The 22,383-nt window shown below is 45.1% G+C and overlaps 1 protein-coding gene across 1 annotated transcript in view; it reads right to left on the bottom strand.

Moving 5' to 3' along the window:
• Rab3b (RAB3B, member RAS oncogene family) overlaps nucleotides 1-10,793 on the bottom strand; it is a 57,523-nt gene extending 46,730 nt beyond the window's left edge. Inside the window, exon 1 of the mRNA XM_059256032.1 lies at nucleotides 10,566-10,793. Within this exon, the coding sequence (XP_059112015.1) occupies nucleotides 10,566-10,793 (228 nt within the window). The remainder of the gene's footprint in view (nucleotides 1-10,565) is intronic.
• Nucleotides 10,794-22,383: the final 11,590 nt, after the last annotated feature.

Raw genomic sequence — 22,383 nt, 5'->3', positions numbered from 1 at the left:
TCCACAGTTGAATCCAATTTAATATAACCAGATGGAGCCCCGTCTTGTCTCTCCAAACCCTGATCTTCCTATAGCCTTCCCAGCTCACTCAGAGGCTTCTCCAACATCCCAGCTCAAGCCACCATTATCCTGGCTTCCATTACTAAAAATCCTACTCAGCTCTCCCTGCTTTTGTCCATAGCTCATCCTAATTCATTCTTTTTTGTTGTTATTTTGTTTTGTTTTTTCAAGACAGGGTTTCTCTGTGTAGCCCTTGGCTATCCTGGAACTCACTCTGTAGACCAGGCTGGCCTCGAACTCAGAGATCCGCCTGCCTCTGCCTCCCAAGTGCTGGAATTAAAGGCGTGTGCCACCCCCACCCAGCCTAATTCACTCTTAAAACAGACATAATACTGTCTCAGAGGGATCCTGTTAAATATGAAGATGTAAGTAGGTAAAGTGTGCTAGAATTAGTAGTGATAATTACACAGTTTTATGACTATGCCAAAATCACTGAATGGGTCCTCAAATGCTTTTTCAGGGCTGGAAAAATGGATCAGTGGTTAAGAGCACTTGTTCTTACAGACAACCTGGGTTCATTTCCCAGCACCCACATGACAGTTCACAACCACCGGATGTAGTAGCACACATCCTGAATCCCACTATGTGGGAGGCAGAAGCAGGCAGAACTCTGAGTCTGAGAACAGCCTCATCTATGTAGTAAGTTCAAGACCAGCGAGAGCTATATACTGAGACCCTACATCAAAATTTTTTTTTAAATCACTGCACTATATACTTGAAAACATCATAGTTTTATGGCATATGAATTATGCCATTTAAAATGTTATTTGATACATCATAGTAGGATCTTGGAACAGTAAAAGGACATTAGTGTGGAAGACTACCGAAATCTAAATGAAGCCTATAAATTTGTTAATTATATTGTAGCAATGTCAGTCTCATAGTTTTGACAAATGTCCCATGGTTCTACGATATGTTAACATTAGAGAAAATATGTGAAGGATCATGGGAATTCTCTGTTCTATCTTTGAACTTTTCTAAAACCTAAAAGTATCCAGATTAAAATTTTATTTAACATAGATGTCAGACCATGTCATTCCACTGCCCAGAGTCTACAGGACATCATCAATATTTGTGTGTCTACTGTTATCCCATGGATTTATAGGTAGGGACATTATGGCACAGTCCCTGCCGAACCTAGAACAGCTAGGTACATAAGAGGTCCTCAGAAGCTTTTGCAGAGCTGGAGAGACGGCTCAGTGGTTAAAAGCACTTGTTGCTCTTGCAGAAGATCTGAGTTCAGTTCCCAGCACCCGCATACTGGATCACAACCACCCTAACTGCAGTTCTAGAGGTTCTGATTCCCTCTTCTGACCTCCATGGGCACCAGGCATGTACATGGTACACATATATATATGAAGCCAAAACACTCATACACAGAAAATAAAATAAATAAATCTTTTTTAAAAAGCATTTTAAAAAAAGCTCTTGCAAATGTCCTTTCTTCTCCCTGTAAATCCTCTCCCTGACACAATCCTGAGATCCCTGTATTCATTTGTCAAGATATGGTACTTCAACTGTGAAGCCTTCAGTGACTTTTCCAGGAAGAAATAGTTCTTCATGTGTGGGTGTACTTGTTCATGTGTGTGTGCACATGTAGACTTGTGTGTGGAAGCCAGATGTCAATGCTGTGTGACTTCTTATTCTTTAAGATAGAATCCCTCACTGAACCTCAAGCTCATCAGTTTGGCTAGGCTGACTGGTAAGCTAGCTACAGACATCTCCTTTTCTCTGGGGAGTTCCAGGGAGACATCTTACCACGCCCAGCTTTTACATGGGTATATAAACTCTGATTCTCATGTGTGCACAGCAGTCACATCACCCATGGGGCCATCTCCCTAGTCCCAGCCTTCATCTATTTCTTCATCTCTTTATTTGATAAAATATATTATATTTATATTTATATTGCTTGTTTGTCCTCTGTGCTTAGCACATAGAAATGCATATAGCACATATTTATTGAATGGATAAATGTTCAAAGGAAGCTGAGCTGATTTTTCTTCCCACACTAGTCAGGATGGATGAAAGAGGATCAAAGCCCCCTCCCCACTCCTGAATCTGTCTTGGGGACTATCTCCAATAGTCAAGTGGATTTGCTGGTTCATTTGTTTACAAATTCCAAAGGTAAACTATGCCTGCAATTCTGACCTGACTTCCCACAGCCTTTGCTGTGATGGTAAAGTCAGATTGAACCTCCTCTAGCAGCTGGCTCCCACTGGCTTTGGGGGGATGAAAGTGTCAGCATGTCCCTGGAGACACACTGAGGAACTTGCTGCCTAGAAAAATCGATTTTGATTATCATGAGAGCTGAGTACAGGGTGGTACACTCGGCAGCTGCCTCGCATTCCTAGAGCCGTAGGGTAGGAGCTTGTCAGAGCCCCAGTCTCTGCTCAGCCTCCGACTCTCCCGTGCTGCCCACTGATCTCCCTATAGGTCTCCAGATTAGGATCAGATGCCTCCTGGAGATGGCAGAGAGAGCCATGTGGTCTTGTGGCTGTGTGTGTGTGTGTGTGTCTGTCTGTCTGTCTCTGTCGTCTGTCTATCTGACTCCACAGTAAGGTTTTAGCAAGCCTGACTGCTAAAGCCTCTAATCACATGCTTCATCTTAGTTTTTATGAGTAATAAGGCTTTCACATTACTCTCCATCCCTCTGACTCCTACATTTATCTCTAAATTGTTTCCAAATTTAGGTGAAGAAGAAAGGAAGGACCATTTATTGATCTCCCTTGGATCTTAATAAGAACTATTTGTGGGCTGGAGAGATGGCTCAGAGGTTAAGAGCACCGACTGCTCTTCCAGAGGTTCTGAGTTCAATTCCCAGCACCCACAGAGTGGCTCACAACCATCTGTAATGAGATCTGGCACCCTCTTCTGTATACATAATAAATAAATTTTAAAAAAAAAGAACTATTTGTTGAGCGTTTACTCTGAGGCCAGCATTATCTCTCAAAACGTCACCAACAGAGCAAAGTAAGAGAAGTTATGGAGGTTCGCACAAGTGTCACGGTCACTGAGCACTCTGAGGAATGGGCTGAAAAGAAAGACAGGAGAGCGGCAGACCTTGGGGCAGGGACAAGTGTCTGTGCATCCTTTAAGCAAGCTGGAGAAGCCAGCCAGTCCTTCCCCGGTTGTGACATGAGTAACCCCAGACGGATGAGACAGTCCCATTTATAAAGTCTTGAAATGAAAGAATGCTTCACTGGTGGGAACAGCAGAGGCGCCATTTGTCTTTCCACAATGGAAGCCACTAGTGCTGCATCCTATGGCGTGGACCAGGCCTGGAAGGATGGGTGTGATGAAGTCCTCAGCCAAGCTAGCTTTTAAAGCTGCGGATATATTAGAGGCTGAATCCCAGCTCCAAGTCAACGGATGAGACTTAAATCACAGCTCGGCATTTCCCAGCTCCGAGCCGCAGGCCTGAGGTTGAAACAGGCCTATTCTTTTCTTCAGGACCCATAGGACAGATGAGAGAGACATCTCCATCCTGGGCTTAGTTTCCATCTCCCCCACTACCGTGACAATTCACATGAGTAGGAAGAACACATCCCCAACCTAGCACAATGTCCTGCATAGAGCCTATTGAATGACTTGAACAAGGAGGGCTGCCACTGAGTTCGGCACAGGGAACCTGACATCTCTGACCTCAACCATCCCTTTTTTCTTTAAAAAATTATTATTATTATTTGTATTAGAGGCAGGCAGGGTGTATTGGGCCACTGAATGCATACGGAAGTCAGAGGACAATTCTGTGAAGTTCGTGTCCACCTTTACATAGGTTCCAGAGATTGACCACGGGTCATCCGAATTCATGGCAAGCACTTTTACCCAGTCAGTCATCTGGCCAGCCTTGGCAGTCCCTTCTTTCAGGATATGACTACGTGGGTCAGCGGGAAGGTGTGAAAGATACAAATAACTCTTTAAAGCAAACACAAGGAGCAGAGAGGTGGCTCTGTAGGTAAAGGCCGTGCAAGCCTGATGCCCGGAGTTCCATCTCTGAAACCCACGGAACGGTGGAAGGAGAGAACCGACTCCATAAAGTTGTCCTCTGACCTACACACACACACACACACACACACACACACACACACACACACACACACTACCATTGTGATTGTTCATATTTGTATCATACAGATACATCCACAAATAATAACACATTTTAAAAACCTTAATTAAGCACATATGAAATGAACTTCCACAGCTGACAATGCCCACAGTTCTTCCATTTCCACGCTTGTTCTTCACAACAACCCATGAAGCAAAGACAGCAAGAATTAGTTCTCCAGATTTGGGCAGACAAGTGCAGGGAGGGGAGAGGGTCACCCACATCACACAGCAAACCGGGCAGAGCTGGGACTAGAACCCAAGATGCTCGAGTCCTAGACTGGCTTTGTCCTTCCCCAGGCCCGTGGATTCTTCCGCTGACCAGCAGGTCAACAGGCCACACACACACACAGGGGGCAGAAGCCCTCCCCGCTTTTTCCTTTTCCCACACAGGTCTCTCGGGGTTGCTTGGCAACCAGAACCAGCAACAAATGGCCTCTCTCCAGTTGGGTCTGTCGCTTTGAAGGTACTCAGTCACATGTGTGTACACTCCCTATGAATGAGGCTTCACCCTTAACCCTACCTCCCCAGGAAGATTTTCTCCTCTGATCCTCATTTACTGGCCTCTCAGGAAACAGAGGAAATACTCAAGGACCTACGCAACAAGAGAACGGAGAGAGCAAGGTGCCCCATGCCATCATCATCCACTGTCCCCAGAGATAACAAAAGCTCCAGTTGTGGGTGGTCCTGCTGAGGGACGCCCCTCCCCTCCCTCTCCCCTCTCCACGTGGAGAACAGTTTCCTGAAATGCCCTAGGAGAGCTGGGCTGGAGAAGCTAAGTAAACATTTCATACCACGCTGGTGAGTCACTAGGTGCTGGTTTAGAACTTCTGCAACTGGATATGACCCAGGAGTCCTTTATATGTGGACCAGGAGCCAGAACCTGAAATAGAACCTAACATGTCTTGTATGTGGCAGGCACTATGTTCTGCTGCTGTTCTAACACTCATCCACAACCCTGCGGAGTGTTACAATAGGAAATATTAGGTATTTGTAGACACAAGGTAACCTACTGGAAGTCACACAGATTTAAAAAAAAAAAATCACAGAATTTTTGTGTAAAAAGTATAGGAGGAGTATGTGTTTTCCTCTCTCTATCTTCATAATACATTGATCATCAAAACTAGTAAATTCCCAAGTCTCTTTCATTTCTAGCCTATTTGTCACTTTGCCACTATCATAAACTGAATGTCTGTGTCCTCCTGAAATGCATATGTTGAAACATAGCTTGAAATGCAGCTGCATTTGGAAACGGGACCTCTAAGATGTTATTAATGTTATCAAGGCATAAGGGCGAGGCCTAGGTTAACAGAATTAGCGTCCTGAGAGACACCAAGAACCTTAATGCTCTGTTTCTCCTGCATGGCCACACAGATGAAAGGGAAGGGGTGTCCTTTGCAGTCCTGCCTGGACCCTGATCTTTGACTTGTCTCTAGAACTATGAGAAAACCATTTCTGCTGCTAAGCCACCTAGTCTGTGGTTCTTATTACTGCAGACCCAGTAAACTGCCACATTTGCTGCCTTAGTGACCTTTTTATTGCTGCGACAAAACACCATGACCATGGCAACTTATTTTTAAAAAGCATTTAATTAGGGGCTCACAGTTGCAGAGAGATAGAGCCCCCACCATCATGGTGGGGGACATGACAGCAGACAGACAGGCATGGTGCTAGAGCAGTGGCGGAAGGCGCTCATCTTCATTCACGAGCACAAGGCAGAGAACGTTAACTAGGAATGTCATGAGCTTTTGAAATCTCAGAGTCCACCCCCATGGACACAGCTCCTTCAACAAGGCCACACCGCCTAGTCCTTCACAAACAGTTCCACCAACTGGGGACCAAGTATTCAAACATACAAGCCTATGGGGGACATTCTCATTCAAACCAGCACACTTGCTTTGAAGCCTTATTATTGTTACTAGTATTAAAACTTTATTGTAAATAACTTGCAAAAAAAAAAAAAATCACACAGTAAGAATATCCAGACCCAAAGTCTATATATCCCAATGATTTTGATACAATCAGAATTCTGAAGTTGTTGCATTTTACACTTTTACTATAACTTATATTTTTATGCACTTATCCAACACACACACACACACACACACACACACACAAAATAAAAACAAAAACAAAACAACAACAACAAAAAAACACCTTGAAAAATCCACAACAGAGTGAACACTAGAAAAACAGTTTTACATCCTTTTTCATGACTTCTATGTCCTTTAGGTTTGGACACTTAAAAAACATCCAAGCCACTGGGTGACTTTAATTGTCCTTCTCTTTTATAGCTTGGTCAATATCCATTTATTTATTTTTAAATGGTTTCACAATGTCAAACTTATACAGAACTTAATGTATACAGTTTTACAGGTTTAGATCAAAACCACAGTTCCTTTATCTCATTTCCATCTATCCTGCATCTGAAGCCAGGAATTTTTCTAAGATGCAGATCTGTCTTTGTCAAAACCCTTCCGTGGTTCTTATCATCAAGGTCTCCAAACATATTCATTTAAGGAAGAAAGGTTCAGGCACAACATATACATAGCTTACCTATGCATACTCTTGGGCACAGACTATGTTGAGATATATGAAAATGAAACAGGAGCTAGAGAGATGACTTAGTCCGTAAAGCATCCCTATGCAAGCCCAAAGGCCTGAGCTCAGATTCCCAGCACTCTGTAAAAGCCAGGTGTGGTTGTACACCCTGTGATCCTAGCTTTGTGAGAGCTGAGACAGGGTCCCTGGTGCTAGCTGGCCAGCTAATCTTGCCAAATTGGTGAGCTCCAGGTTTAATGAGATCCTCTTTCAAAAAATGAGGTGGAGAACAATAGAGGAAGAAGCCCAGGGGTGGCAGTATGGGTCAGTGGGTAAAGGCACTTACCTTCTAATGACAGGAGCCTGATAACCTGAGTTTGATCCCCATATGTAAACAAAGAACTCTGGGGCTGGAGAGAGGCCTCACATACCAACCAAGAGGACTCAAGTTTGATTCCCAGCACCAACCTAGGATGTCTTAAAACTGCCTCTAACTCCAGCTCCAAGGAATCAGACGCCCTCTTTTGGCCTCCCCAGGTCCTGCACTCACATGAACAAACCCACACAGGCACACATAATTAAAAATAGTTTTTGAAAATTGATCTCTGGTCTCTACATGTATGCAAACACACATGTGGGCATGCACTTACCCCATCCACACAAATACAGCAAAAATGAACCAATATTTAAATTTTAATATAAACAGTATAGAAGTTATAATTCTGCTACATAGAAATGCTGTGGGATGTTCTGTATGGCAAATGTGTTGCTGATTAGTCAATAAATAAAACACTGATTGGCCATTGGCTAGGCAGGAAGTGTAGGCGGGACAAGGAGGAGAATAAAGCTGGGAAGTGGAAGGCTGAGAGAGAGACTGCCAGCCGCCACTATGACAAACAGCATGTGAAGATGCCGGTAAGCCACAAGCCATGTGGCAAAATATAGATTTATGGAAATGGATTAATTTAAGCTGTCAGAACAGTTAGCAAGAAGCCTGCCACGGCCATACAGTTTGTAACCAATATAAGTCTCTGTGTTTACTTGGTCGGGTCTGAGTGGCTGTGGGACTGGCAGGTGAGAGAGATTTGTCCTGACTGTGGGCAAGCAGGAAAACTCTAGCTACATAGAAATCCTTGAAAAAAAATTTAAGCAAAGCAATGAGATTGACTAAGTCAGATCTAGTGTGATCCTCATTGATTTTACCTGGAAACATGGCTGACAAGGAACTTGTGCCAGGAAGTTGGAGATGGGTCAGTCAACTACTCTCTTATATCCACTTGGGGTCACTACACTTAGCATAGTCTCCAATAGGAGGAAAAGCCACACACCCATTGTGGGGTTTCATTTAGTTAAAACTAAATAGCATAATCAATAAATCTACTTAAGCCAGGCACATCAAAACTGCAAACGCTCTCAATACACCAAGGTGTGAGGGAGCCACTACCACCAAGCCCTTAGACAGGCAGAATGCCTCCTGCCTCAAGATTTTTCAGCTGTAGGATACGTGACCATCTAGTATAGGAATCACGAAGGAAATCCATGCCAACCTACATAGTAAATTCTAGTTAAAATAAATCTATTCTGCATTAATAGATTTTAAAGCAAGTTCTAATATTTTCTTCAGTTCCCTAAGGAGTTGTCAAGTGTGTGCCATCTGGCCAACGGCAAGAGCTGTTTGTGTTTTATGCAAGGTTTCCCCGACCCCATCAGTTGCCTATAGCAGATCTCTCTCTCTCTCTCTCTCTCTCTCTCTCTCTCTCTCTCTCTCTCTCTCTAGCTCCTCCATCTCTCTCACAGCCTTGATCCAGTTTCAAAGTATTGATCACCATACCCTATAGACATGTGCTTCCACGCATTCTGGTGCTGGGATTGACATCAGATAATATTAGTGAAAGTATCTGGCACACAGTAGGCGCTTTCCTATATTCATCAACTCTCACCACAAGGTAGGTAGACTACATGAGTGGTTCTCCAGTTCTAGCCTACCTTAAAACTGCCCACTAGCACAAATTTGGGGGTTCTAGCTTGCCTTAAAACTGCCCACTAGCACAGATTTGGGGGTTCTAGCCTGCCTTAAAACTGCCCACTAGCACAGATTTGGGGGTTCTAGCCTGCCTTAAAACTACCTGCTAGCACAGATTTGGGCTTTATCTCCAGCATTTTGGAGTCATTGCATCTGTGGTGAGGTCCAAGAATGAATTTTAACAAATCCCCAAGTGTTGCTGGTGTGGCTGAACCACAATTGGAGAACCAGTAAATTAGACAACCTTCAGAGCTTCTCCTATTTCTAATGGTTTATGATGTTTCAGTGCCTTTAAAGGGGAGTCAATGGACACTCACCCCTCTAGAAATTAATATTTAACATTACTTTAAATGGAAATGTGGTCTGTCTAAGATTTCAGATGCACAATGTAGAGAAAACAGAATGTACATAATTCAGAATTTGAAGATCTGAGTTAAAATGTCACTTTGTGGCTACTAAGTGGTTGACCTAAGACAAGTTAATTTCTGAGGTTTTGATTTCTTCTGTAAAACAGGGCTGCTATATTAAAATACTATGTGCCTATAGATGGAAGTTGCCTCCAATTCCAACACTCAGGAGGCAGAAACAGGTGAATCCTCAGAGTGAGTTCCAGGCCAGCCAAGGCTAAAAAATGAGACCCTGTCTCAAAAAAAAAAATGCTATGTACCCCCATAACATTTATGTATATTAATATATAAGAAATAATTTGTAAAAATAGATGTAGACTCTTACAATAAGATACATGCACAATATACTATTAAACATTTATTAAGTATAATAGACCATAGCATCACATTTTGAATATTTCACACATTTTCAAGATTTCCAACTGCAGTGCCAAGCTAATGCTAAGTACTCTGACAAGCTTCTCACATGGTGCATGCTTTCTTAGTACCATCAGCAGACAACGATAGTAGTTGAGTCTCCAACTTCCAAGACTGCCCGTCCTCCATGATCCTTTCCTCCCAGTATCTGGACGGCTGTGTACCTTCTTCCCACACTCGATCAGTGACCAAGAGAATACTCCAAGGCTATATCACAGACATTTTTAATTTGGTTTCTTAGCTCTCCTGCTGGGGAAAACCAGCTTTCATACCTACAGTGAGAACGGTGAAGCATGCTAAGAGAGCCAGTCAGGAAGAAAGGAAAGAAGGCCTCCTGTCAACAGCCAGCACCAGACACGTGAGTAAGCCACCTTGAGAGTGGATCCTCCAGTCCTAGTCAGCCCTTCAGGTGACTGCAGCTCAAGCCAGTATCTGGCTACACTTCATGAAAGGCCCCAAGCAAACCCTACTGCCAGACCCACGGAAACTGTGAGGTGATTAATTATTACTCTTGTTTTACACCACTGAGTAATTAGTTATGCAACAATAGATAACTGATTTCTAACTAACATCTATGGTATGTGTACTGTGTCCCAGGAACTACGCTAAGCAACCATCTGTAACTAGATGAGATTATAATCCCCCGCCCCCACAAGGAAAGGGTAGCCGAGAGGGGTTAAATAACTTAGTCATGTTTCCATGGCTTAGAAGTGGTAGAAGTAGAATTGAAACCCAGTCTGTAACTCTGATGCCCAGTTTCTTGGTCACTCCTTTATAAAAGCCAGAATAAAGCCTTTCAGACAGTTAAGTAGCAGCAACTGAACCCCTGCCCCGCCCCGCCCCAGGAGAATAAACATGTTTGAAAAAATGGGGGCAATGGAGGCCCAGACTTGAAATGGCATTGATATCTGATGCTGTAAGACCCAGATGTTGCAAGCCAGGCCCACCTCCTAGGCCTTGTACCCATAGCTAGCTACATCTCATTCTGCCCACAGTGCCTGCCCAGCACTCACCCATATCTGCAGCTTCACACGCTTCTCATGACGGTAGACTGTCTTCACTTTGAAGTCAATGCCCACGGTGCTGACAAAGGCCGGGGTGAAGGTGTCATCAGCATAGCGGAAGAGGAAGGAGGTCTTACCGACGCTGCTGTTGCCAATGATGAGCAGTTTGAACATGTAGTCAAAATTCTGGTCAGAGGCATCTTTGACTCCAGTTTTACCATCAGTTACTGAAGCCATCTGCAAGAGAGGCCTGTGATCACTTTGGTGTGACTTTGAGTCCCCAATCTTTTAATGGTCACCTACCATCGCAGAAGAAATACTACTCAGAGCTTCCCCACCACGGTTCATGCCCCAAATGTTGTCTCAGGATTGGGGTGGAACCCAGCTCCTCCCATTCATTCTTTCAACAAATATTTGTTGAGCACTTCGCCCTGGGGTGAGCCCTCTGCTGAGCATAGGGGTGGGGGTGTTCAAATATGAATCAGACATGGTGACTGATCTCCAGGTTGCCACAGAAAACAATGTAAGAACAGGAAAATGTGACCAGCGGGACAGCAGATAAATGGCAGCCTGGTAGGTCCTGGTGTACCCTGGAGACGTGGTGACCAAGGAGAATCCTATAGGAGGGCGGGCTCAATAATGAATTATCATTCTCTGTTTTTAAAACTGTTTTAGCTTCCAACAGGTCTTTGGAGAAAACCTGAACTGTCCCTCTTCACAAAGAACCAACTAACTCAACACTCAACTCTTTAAGCTGTCTCCCTCAACCATTTCCCCCATCTGCCTATGCCATCTTTACATCAAAATACGCCACTGACTTCACTGTAATCCAAAGATGTCACTTTGTTTTCCTTTGTCCCCACTTTATGCATATAAAGTGTATATATATAATATATATATGTGCATATACTTTATTCCCCACCCCTTCTGCCTTCTCTTCCTCTACTGGGTGCCTACCCATCCTCATAGTGTCACTTGCCCTGAGATGGCAGAGGCACACTCTCCTCTTCCTATGCTTCCACTTCCTCTGCTGGCATCTACATCATTTCAGACTTGGTTACTATGCCTCCTCTCTCAGAATGAACATCTGGAACCTAATGTCCTCTGTTTCTGCATCCCTGGCTGAAATCCCAGCCTATCACAACACTCTGAACATATGTGAAGGATTAACGAAGTCACCCTCAAGCCCTCAAGCTCTTTGTCTGGAAAAATGGGAAGAACAGTTTCTTGCATTTTATCAGAAGAGAGATATTTTTTTTTAAATGATTGAGAGCCATGTGGTGGTGGTGGTGGTGCATGTCTTTAGTTCCAGTGCTCGGGAGGCAGAGCCAGGTGGATCTCTGTGAGTTCGAAGCCAGCCTGGTCTACAGAGCAAGATCTAGGACAGGCATCAAGACTACACAGAGAAACCCTGTCTCGAAAAAACAAAACAAAACAAATGATTGGCTTCATATTTGTCTGCTTTTTTTTGAGGAGGAAAGAGTTTATTTGGCTTACACATCTCAATTCACAGTCCATTGAGGGAAACTGAGGCAAGAACTCAAGGAAGAAACTGAAACAGAAGCTGTGGAGGAATGTAGCTTCCTGACTTCCTCCTCATGGATTGCTCAGCTTGTTTTCCTACACAACCCAAAACCACCTGTCCAGGGATGACACCGCCCACAGTGAGCTGGACCTTCCCACATCAATCATTAATCAAAAACATCCACCACCACCCCCAAAGACTTGCCTTCAGGCCAAACTGATGAAGGCAGATTGATGAACTCAATTGAGAGTCCCTCTTCCCAGATATATTTAGATTTATGTTAATATGGCAAAAAGCCAACCAGTTAACACAGTCGTCTTTAAAAACTGGCCAACTTCACAGAGGTGTGAACATTCCTGATACTTCTATCCTTCAGAGCATGATTCTTCATTTCTTCATTCCCACATTCATTCATTAGCAAATATATACTACGTGTCAAGTCTAGCAACATCCTCTCCTTTCCTAGAACATCTGAATCTGAACCCCATAACACAGATCTAACCCTCCAATCTAGCACTTGGGCTTAAGACTTCATTCATCTTCTTAAAAAAAAAATTAATGTGTGTGTGTGTGTGTGTGTGTGTGTATGTGTGTATGTGTGTATGTGTGTGTGTGTGTGTGTGTGTCTGTGTGTGAGACTGCACACATGTGAAAGTCAGAGGACAGCTTGGAGTAGTTGGTTTTCTCCTTCTACCATGTGGGATTCAGAGATTGTCTTCGTCCCTGTTCTATTCTGTGAAGAGACACCATGACCAACACAACTATTATAAAAGAAAGCATTGTGGGCAGTGGTGGCACACACCTTTAATCCCAGCACTCGGGAGGCAGAGCCAGGTGGATCTCTGTGAGTTCAAGGCCAGCCAGGACTACAGAGTAAGTTCCAGGAAAGGTGCAAAGCTACACAGAGGAACCTTGTCTTGAAAAACAAAACAAATGAACAAAAAAAAAAGAGAGTCAGTAGCTCAGTGGGTCAAAGCACTTGATGGCACCTGGTGACTGGGGTCTAACCCCCGGGAACCCAGCTGGTGGAGGAGAGAACTGACTTCCCTGAAAGTTTGTCCTCTGACCTCCACACAAGTGGCACACAAGCAAGAACACAAACACACAGAAAGTTTTAAATAAATAATTGTAAAAAGAAAGGACTGAGCGAGTAGAGCTGGACAAACTCTAAGGACAAGAAGCCGGTGAACGTACAAACAAAATAAAGCTCTCTTAAAGATCAGATAAATACATCAGACTCTGAACAACCCTTTAGCAAAACTTCTTCACTGTCTTCTCACTCTTTGCCTCCAGCTCTCAAGTCTTCATCCAAGACCCTTAGCTTCATCTTTAAATTAATCTGCGCCCCAGGAAAAGGTTCCCTGAGCAAGTGTGAAACATGCCCTAGGTAGTATTTACATGGAGGAAGACAGTGAGGTTGGAAGAGACAGATGGGCACCACTGGCTACTTAAACTGTCTTATAAACCTTCCCTTTTAGTTTACACATCCTACTTCAAGAATGGGTGATTCAGGACTGCAGAGATGACTCAGTAGTTAAGAGCACTTGTTGTGTAAACATGAGGACATGGGTTTGGATCCCAGCACCCACATAACTCATGCATGCCTATAACCCTGACACTACCATAGTAGAGACAGGAACTCACTGGGCCTGGTGGCTTGCCAACCTAGACAAAACACAAAGGCAAGCTCTAGTTCAGTGAAATACACTACCTCAAAGGAATATGGTGAAGAGTGCTAGGGAAGTACACCTAATGCCCTTCTCTGGCCTCTGTGCACACTTACCAATGTGCGCGCACACACACACACACACACACACACACACACACACACACGGCATATACTTGGACAGACACACACATACACATCAATAAAAATAAAGTCATTTTAAAGTACTTAGATTTTAAAGTACATTCAAAAAGTACTGATATTTTAAAAATTCTTCATTAATACTATTCCAATGACATTTACAGCTACATTCCACCCTGTGTTATTGGCCAATCCTTTCATGTTATCTTTCTCTCTAGGAAGAAGGGTGTTTTCAATTTTAAATGTTTTTGTTGTTTTGGTTTGTTGTTTTCTGTTTGTTGTTGTTGTTATGGCTTTTGTGTGTTTGTTTGAGACAGGGTCCCTGTCCCTGTTTTTGAAACAGACAGCTCCAGTTGGCCTGGAACTCACAGAGATCTACCTGCCTCCACCTGCCAAGTGCTGGGATTACAGGCATACACCACCACACTGACTAGTTTTGCTTTGAAGGTTGTTTTCTAGTCTTTTAAGAATTACATTACATTTATTTATTTATTTATTTATTTATTTATTTATTTATTTATTTATTTATTGTGTGTTTGGGTGTGCATATGCCATGCATGCATGTGGGGGGTCTGAGGACAGCTCTCAGGAATCAGTTCTCTCCTTCCACCGTGTGGATTCCAGTCATTAGACTTGACAAGTGCCTCCACCTGCTGAGCCATGGCCCGGCTCTCTTGTCATAAATTACACTGCAGTGGACATTTTTACAGAAACCTTTATTTACTTTCCTAATATTTCCTAGGGACAGAGTCTGAGAAATAAAATTGCTGATCAGAGAGCAACTTTACTAAAACATAGATTTGATTCTTAACTCAATTTCAGGTCATTTATCTTGTTTTATCCTTTAAGGTAAATCTGAAAAATGAAAGTTGGGTGGATGGGAACCATTGTTCCCATTTGAATTAGGGGGATTTGGCAAAGCCTCAAAGCTAATAGCAGAGACTAGATGCGGTAGCCTGCAGTGTTAGGAGATGTTTAAAACTGCTGCTCTAGCCACCAGCTGAATTCCTGGACAAGTCATATAAACTTTGTAAGCCAGAGTGTTTGCCTTAAAATAGGGGAAATATCACCTACTTGGAGCTACGGCATAAATAGAATCAGCAGGACTATATATAAACAATCTGGTGCTGAGTTTTGGTTTGTGGAAGCTATGCAGTATTTATTATTTTATTGACCCCTTTAATTCTCTTCTTCTTCTTCTTCTTCTTCTTCTTCTTCTTCTTCTTCTTCTTCTTCTTCTTCTTTTCTTTTTCTTCGCTTTTTTGAGACATGGTCTTTCTACATAGACCTGGTTGTCCTGGAACTCACTATGTAGACCAGGTTGGCCTCAAACTCAAAGAGAACTGCCTGCCTCTGCCTCCTGAGTACTGATATTAAAGGCGTGTGCCACCATGTCCAACTTTCATTTGTTTTTTTGTTTGTTTGTTTGTTTGTTTGTTTTTGTTTTTCAAGACAGGGTTTCTCTGTATAGTTTTGGTGCCTGTCCTGGATCTCACTGTATAGACCAGGCTGGCCTGAAACTCATAGAGATCCACCTGGCTCTGCCTCCCGAGTGCTGGGATTAAAGGCGTGTGCCACCGCTGTCCGGCCATGTCCAACTTTTAGTTAACTTCTGCAGTCAACTGTTTTTCAACCATCTTTCTCCTTGCTTGGGCTCTATTATTTGGGCCTGTTTTATAATGAATTGGCTGCCTCCCCTTCTGACCTCAGGGCAGTTTTAGCCATCTTTCACCTGTCAACATTTATAGTGATTCCTTAGGAGATGTTACCTCTTTCAATAAACATATATCTATTTTTTCCAATTTATCAGAATTGAAAATGTAAATTTCAATTACTTTTCCCACTGTATAGCCAGTTTAATACTTTTTAAATATTTTAAAATTATTATTTATGGGGGCTGGAGAGATACCTCAAAGGTTAAGGGCACTGGCTGCTCTTCCAGAGGACCCAGGTTCAATTCCCAGCATCCACATAGCAGTTCACAACTGTCTGTAACTCCAGTTCCACAGGATCCAACACTCTCACATAGACGTGTGCAAGCAAAAAGCCAATGCACATAAAATAAATTTTTAAAAAAATATTATTTATGTGTAGGTATGTGAACTTGATTGAATTTATACACCATCTGCATGCAGGAGCCCTTGGAGGCTAGAAAAGGGTGTTGGGTCCCCTAGAGCTGAAATTATAGGTAGTTGTGAGCCATCCAGTATGAGTATTGGGAACAAAACCCAGGTCCTCTGTAAGAATAGTAAGTGCTACAACCTCTGAGCTGTCTCTCCAGCCCTACACTTTTTTGGGAGGCAGGGGTAGGATATTGCTTTGGAATTCACTATATAGCTGGTCTTGAACTTACGATGTTCATCTTCCCAAATGCTTAAATTATAGATATGTCCCACCATGTTCAGCAATTTTACATTCTTAAATTGCTAAGATTAAAAGGATCTGGGAACTGGGTATGTTGGGATAGCCTATAATTAACACTTAGGAGGTGAGACAGGAAGATCAGGAGTTCAAGGTCATCCTCAGCTTCATATCAAGTTTGAGGCTAACCTAGGCTACAGAAGACCTTGTCTAAATAAATAAATAGTTTTTAAAGGGGAAGTTTGAGGCTTCTTCTTATCATAACAGGAAACCTGGCTACTGGTTCCAGTTTTCTCAGTATCTCTGTGTGAACCTGGCAGTTACTCAAGCTCAAAGCCTCAGTGTGCTCATCTGGGATAATAGTGACTCCATAAAGCTGCTGAAAGTTTAAGTAATAAAATGAATATAAATATGCTTCATTCATTGTGTTGACTATATACATACATACATACATACATACGTGTGTGTGTGTGTGTGTGTGTGTGTGTGTGTGTTCTTATAGAACCTGTGGGAAACTTGCCTGCCTTTAGTAGTTATGCTAAAAGCAGGGGAGTGATGGGTGAGCAGGGGAGTGATGGGTGAGCAGGGGAGTGGGGAGTGATGGGTGAGCAGGGGAGTGATGGGTGAGCAGGGGAGTGATGGGTGAGCAGGGGAGTGATGGGCGAGCAGGGGAGTGGGGAGTGATGAGTGAGCAGGGGAGTGATGGGTGAGCAGGGGAGTGATGGGTGAGCAGGGGAGTGATGGGTGAGCAGGGGAGTGGGGAGTGATGGGTGAGCAGGGGAGTGGGGAGTGATGGGTGAGCAGGGGAGTGATGGGTGAGCAGGGGAGTGATGGGTGAGCAGGGGAATGGGGAGTGATGGGTGAGCAGGGGAGTGATGGGTGAGCAGGGGAGTGGGGAGTGATGGGTGAGCAGGGGAGTGACAGGTGAGGTGGGGAGTGATAGGAAGACTACAAGTCTCATTTTATTTTTTAGAGATTTATTTTTATTTTGTGTATACAGGTGTTTTGCTTGTTTGTATGCCTGTATACCACATGTGTACAGTGTCTGCAGGGGCCAGAAGAGGGTGCTGGATCCTCTGGAACTGGAGTTACAGATGGTTGTGAGCCACCATGTGGGTGCTGGAAATCAAACCCAGGTCCCCAGCAAGAACAACAAGTGCTCTTAACCACTGAGTGATCCTCCAGCCCGGAGAACATACATTTTAAACCCTGGCCTGATTTATCTGATCTACCTATCCCATCACTTGACAGGTAAGAAACACTGAGGTTCTATAAAGAATAGTGATTTGTCCAAGGTCACATGACAAGCCAGTTGCTGGCCAGGCTGTCTGTTACTGCTTGTCTCCAGATTTGGCTGGGCCTAAGAATAAATAAATAAAACCATAACAAATTTCAGGTAAGCAAAATAGCATTCTCAGGATGGAGTGTCACGTCACCACGTCTACTTATTTGGACACAGTACAGCTTTCCTGGGAGGTTGTATGAGAACAGAGAGAGGTGGAGAGCAGAGCAAAAGGGTTCAGACAGAAGCCCCCTCGAGGGCATCTTCTCAGGTGGGGGGCAGGGCCGACAGAGACATTTGGCAGAGAAGCAGAAAGTATCCCAGCAGGCAGCCGCCTGAGGCAGATCTGAGCAGACAGGTCGCTGCACAGTGGTGCGCACAGAACCGCATTTGTACGATAAGCATCAATCAAATCTTCCCTCTTTTGTGACAGTCTCATAAAATGATAAAGCTACCAAGCTCACTGTCTCCATGGCAAGTAATACAGATGAAGGCCCAGGAATTATCTGGGAAGCCATTCTTGGTCCCAGACTTGGGGTGGGGGGAGATGTCTCTTCCAAGGGTTGTTATGAAAAACAAATAACCCTTTCGGTCTCGTGGGCAGCCAAAACAAAAACAAAAACAAATAAACAAACAAAAACACCACACCTAGGGAAGAAGGTGAGTGACTTCAGCTAGGAAAGGGGAGCATAAAAATGGAGAGCCCTGCGGTCCTGCAGGAAGAGACAGACTCAGTAAATGCAGTGGAGAGGGAATGGATGTGCTTTTCCGTATAAAATGGCTTTCCAGAGCAACTTTAAAGTCAACATGTGAATAAATGCTTTATAGGATCTGGGAGGACAGATGAGTCAGTCGGTAAAACACTTGCCTCAAAAGCAGGGGGACATGAGTCCGATACCTGGGATCCAAGACAAAAGTGCTGAACACAGTGGCATGTGCTTGTCATCCCAGTACTGGGGAGGCATGGACAGGAAGGTTCTGCAGGGTTGGCTGGCCTGTCATTCCAGCTTTATAAACCTCTTAATTTAAAAAATATCTGTTTTGTGTGTATGTGTGCAAGTGCACACCTGTCGCCGTGCTCATGTGGAAGAGGTCAGAGGACCGCTTACAGGAGTCGGTTCTCTCCTTCCACCATGTGGGTCCCAGGGATTGAACTCAGGTCCTCAGCCACGGCAGCAGGCACCTTTACCCGCTGAGACTTCTTGTTAGCTTTGTGGGTATTTTTAATCAAGTCATCCTAAATGATGGAAGTAGTTTGGGGTTCAAAATCAAACAAATTAGATTCCATTTCCTGTTCTATTGTTTATTTGTTATTGCCTGGATAAGGGAATTCACAAGACGAACAGTCTTCTTCTTCGTAAAACTAACTTTGTTGGGAAGACTGTGGGTAACGTGGAAGATGCATTTACCGCAGCACATTGAACACAGCGGAAGTTCAGCGAACGTAACTCTCTGCCCTCCTCAGGGAACATTTATTAAAGACTCTGTCAAGCTGTCTTCTGACCTCCACGTCTTCAGTGTGGCTCACTAGCCCCTATACACATCATGTACACACACACACACACACACACACACACACACACACACACAATAATAATAATAATAATAATAATAATAATAATAATTTTTACAAATTTAAAAAACGTTTAAAGGGAGTTGGGTGTATGTGTGAATCTTGTTCTGTTGTACGCCATCTTCCCTCAAAGCACACTTACCCAATTTGTTCCTTCTTTAGACCATTCCCACCTGCCAACCGATCACCACCAACCCAGCCCAGCCTCACTGCTTTCCCAGGACTCTTAGAGTCATAGAAACACTCTCAGAACAGCTACTGCTTATTGAGGACTTACTAAATGCTAAGCTAAATTCTGCTAGTTGCTTCAGAGGCATTCTCTACCTTCCACACAAGCGAAGCTTGATACATCTTGGTTTCCTCCCTCCTGACTGGAAGGAGCTAACCAGGGGTGCCGTTTAACCAGGGGTGCCGTTGCACAGGCACACACACCTGCATGGCAATGGTGGCCTCTCCAGTACAGTGCTTTACAGTTTACAAAGCTCTTGTCAACTCACATTATTCTCCTTGACTCTTACCACCACAGCTCAGTCACTCACTCAGTCCACAGTCTCTGCACACCTACAGCGTGGCCAGGCCCTCTGTGAACTCCGCAGAGATGGAGCAGGGACCTCATGAGCTCATTCTCAGTTACTGAGGTTTCCTTTCACATCACAGTCCTTCACCTTTTCCCATGCTGTGTCTTCTGACAGGAGCATGCATTACTCTAGCGCTAGCTACATCTTTCGTGTCCGAGAGACTTTGCTGACCCGTCTGCCTTCCTCAAATCCCTCTCCTCTGCTCCCAACACACTATGGCTTCTGACTCCCACAGGTGGCCTTTCCCAACTTCCATGGTCTTCCTCTGTTTTGTTTTTATTTTGTGCGGTGTGTATGTATGTGATGGTGAGTGTGTGGATGTATGTGTTTGTGTGTGTGTGTGTGTGTGTGTGTGTGTGTGGTTTATGGATGGAGGCACCTTTACTCCATGTGCCTGTGTGCCACTCCACCTCAGACGCTAGAGGAGGGCACTGGTCTCGTCCTCTATTCCTCTTCACCTTATTTTTTTCTTCTTTTAGATGTGCTTAATTTTTTTTGTGTGTATGAATGTCTTGCCTATATGTCTGTATGTGTACCATGCTAGTTAGTGCCTGTTGTGATCAGAAAAGGGTGTCAGAGTCCCCTGGGACTGGAGTTAGGATGGTTGTGAGCCACATGCTGTTCCTAAGAACTGAACCCTTGTCCTCTACAAGAGCAACAAGTGCTCCTAACTGATAAGCCATCTTTTCAGCCCTGACACTTCATTTTTTTCAGACGGTCACATTTCAAGCTCCAGGGGTCTGCCCTGTTTCTGTCCCCACAGCTGGGGTTCAGGCAGAGATCATACCAGGCTCTTACATGCTAAGGATTTGAACTTAGGTCCTCAAGCTTGCATAACAAATACTCTCCTCTTCTGTGTTGGGGCACAGAATGAGTGTGCTCTCTCTGCTTGTGTGAAGGTACACACATGCCTGCTCGTGTGCACACACACACACACACACACACACACACACCGACACATACACATATTTTCTGTTTATAGTCTACAGCTTTTCATCTGGATTCTGGGAAGGAGGGATGGAGAAACCCACTCCACTCTACACCTCTGTTGGCTTCTGGAGGCTGTCATCCTGCCCTCACAAAGTCTCTTCCATGCTTGGATTCCAGGATAGAGTTGCATGTAAGATGAATTGTTCTGTCCACTATTCTCTTCTTGCCCGTGACACCAGTTGGCAGTGTGGTGGGGTCCAGCGCCTGCTGTCCTCATTCTGTGAGGAGCCAAGGCACAGCTAGTGCCTTTGCCAAGGCTGTACTCAGCCCTCATTCCCACCTCACCCACATGTGGCCGCCTCCCTAACCTGACCCCTCACCCCCACAACCTCACTCTCCAAGTTCCCTCAAGGTTCCTCTGCTTCCAGCTGCCAGATCCTATTCCATTCCAGCACCACCTCCTCCATCCTGACCAGAACTCGGATGCCCCTCGCCCGCACATAGGGCCACGACCCTCTCCCCTACCTAGTTCCAGCCACTCCCTCTGCAGGCGAGGTAGACCCAGAGGACTTCCCACCTTTGCCTTCTTTCAAGCTTGTCCTCTCCAAGCCCCACCCCTCTGTCACCATCCACCGTGACCCTCACACGGGTACCCGCTGGGCTCGGTTCTGCACCCTTTCACTCCCTGCTCAACCACACTCACGTCCCAGAAGCCCTAATCCGCAAGCCGACCAGACAGACACCCGCTCCTGCCCGGTGCCCCTTCCTTTCAGCCCTTGCTCGTGTGCTCGTCTCAAAGCCCCTCTGGCCCACCCCAGTTCTTCACCTGCACAGCCCCCTCTCTCTTTCCTTCCCTCCATCCTCTCAGTACCCCTCCGCTGCCCTCAGCAGCCTGGTACCCTCTCCCTCTCCTTCAGCCACCCCTCACTGCCTGCAGTTGCTGTTCATCTGCCCCCTAGCCCCAGCGGTCGCTGCTCCCCGGCGGACCTGGGAATCCGGGGCGCGAGGCCAATGCTCCTGCTCTGCTGCTTGCTGTGCGGGTCCCTGGCGGCCTCCCGCAGCCCCTCTCCGAGTGCCTTGCACTCGGTCCCCTGCTCCTGGGCTGCCTGGAGCTGGGTTGTGGCCGCGCCCCTTACCTCGGACGGGAGCTGACTCCGGGACTGTCGCACCTGGCGGTGGCGGGCGAGAGGCGAGCGGGGCGGGTCTGGTTCCCACCTCGGCTACGGAGGGCTGAGGCTCTGGCTGGAGATGGGTTGGGTTCCCGCTGGGTTCAGGCCCCGCCCCTGGGCGGAACCCGTGTAAGACTCGCCCCGCCCCTCCATGGCAGGTGTAGGGAATCCACAATTTCCTGGGAGCCCCAGACCTTCTGTATCTGGGTGACTATTATGATCTGCCCTAATTCTTAGCCCACGTTCCGTTTAGTCTGCACCTACAGGGTGTTGAGAGGGCTTTGATGATAATGTAGATGATGATGGTGTGGAGTTTTGCTAATTTAGCGAGCACAGCGTGTCTACAAGTGGAAGCTACGACAGGAAGTGTCATCCTCTGTCCCACACATCCATCCCTTCATGGTCCATGTCCTTTGAGTCTGGTACTGATGCCATCTGAATATATCCTGTCCTTTCGCTTCCGTTTCCTTTTCTCTGCATAAAGTACCCTGGTTCAGGACTCATGGCTTGTGGCCTGGACTCATGGCTTCTGGCCTGGACTAATGCAGCAGCTTTCCAATTCCTGCCTCCTTCCTACCACTCCCCACCCCAGGGCAGTGGCC

The sequence above is a fragment of the Peromyscus eremicus genome, chromosome 2 (assembly GCF_949786415.1).
Source record: "Peromyscus eremicus chromosome 2, PerEre_H2_v1, whole genome shotgun sequence".
NCBI classification, from domain to species: domain Eukaryota; kingdom Metazoa; phylum Chordata; class Mammalia; order Rodentia; family Cricetidae; genus Peromyscus; species Peromyscus eremicus.
Note: the sequence above shows the minus strand (reverse complement) of the source record. Positions and strands in the feature narration are given on the sequence as shown.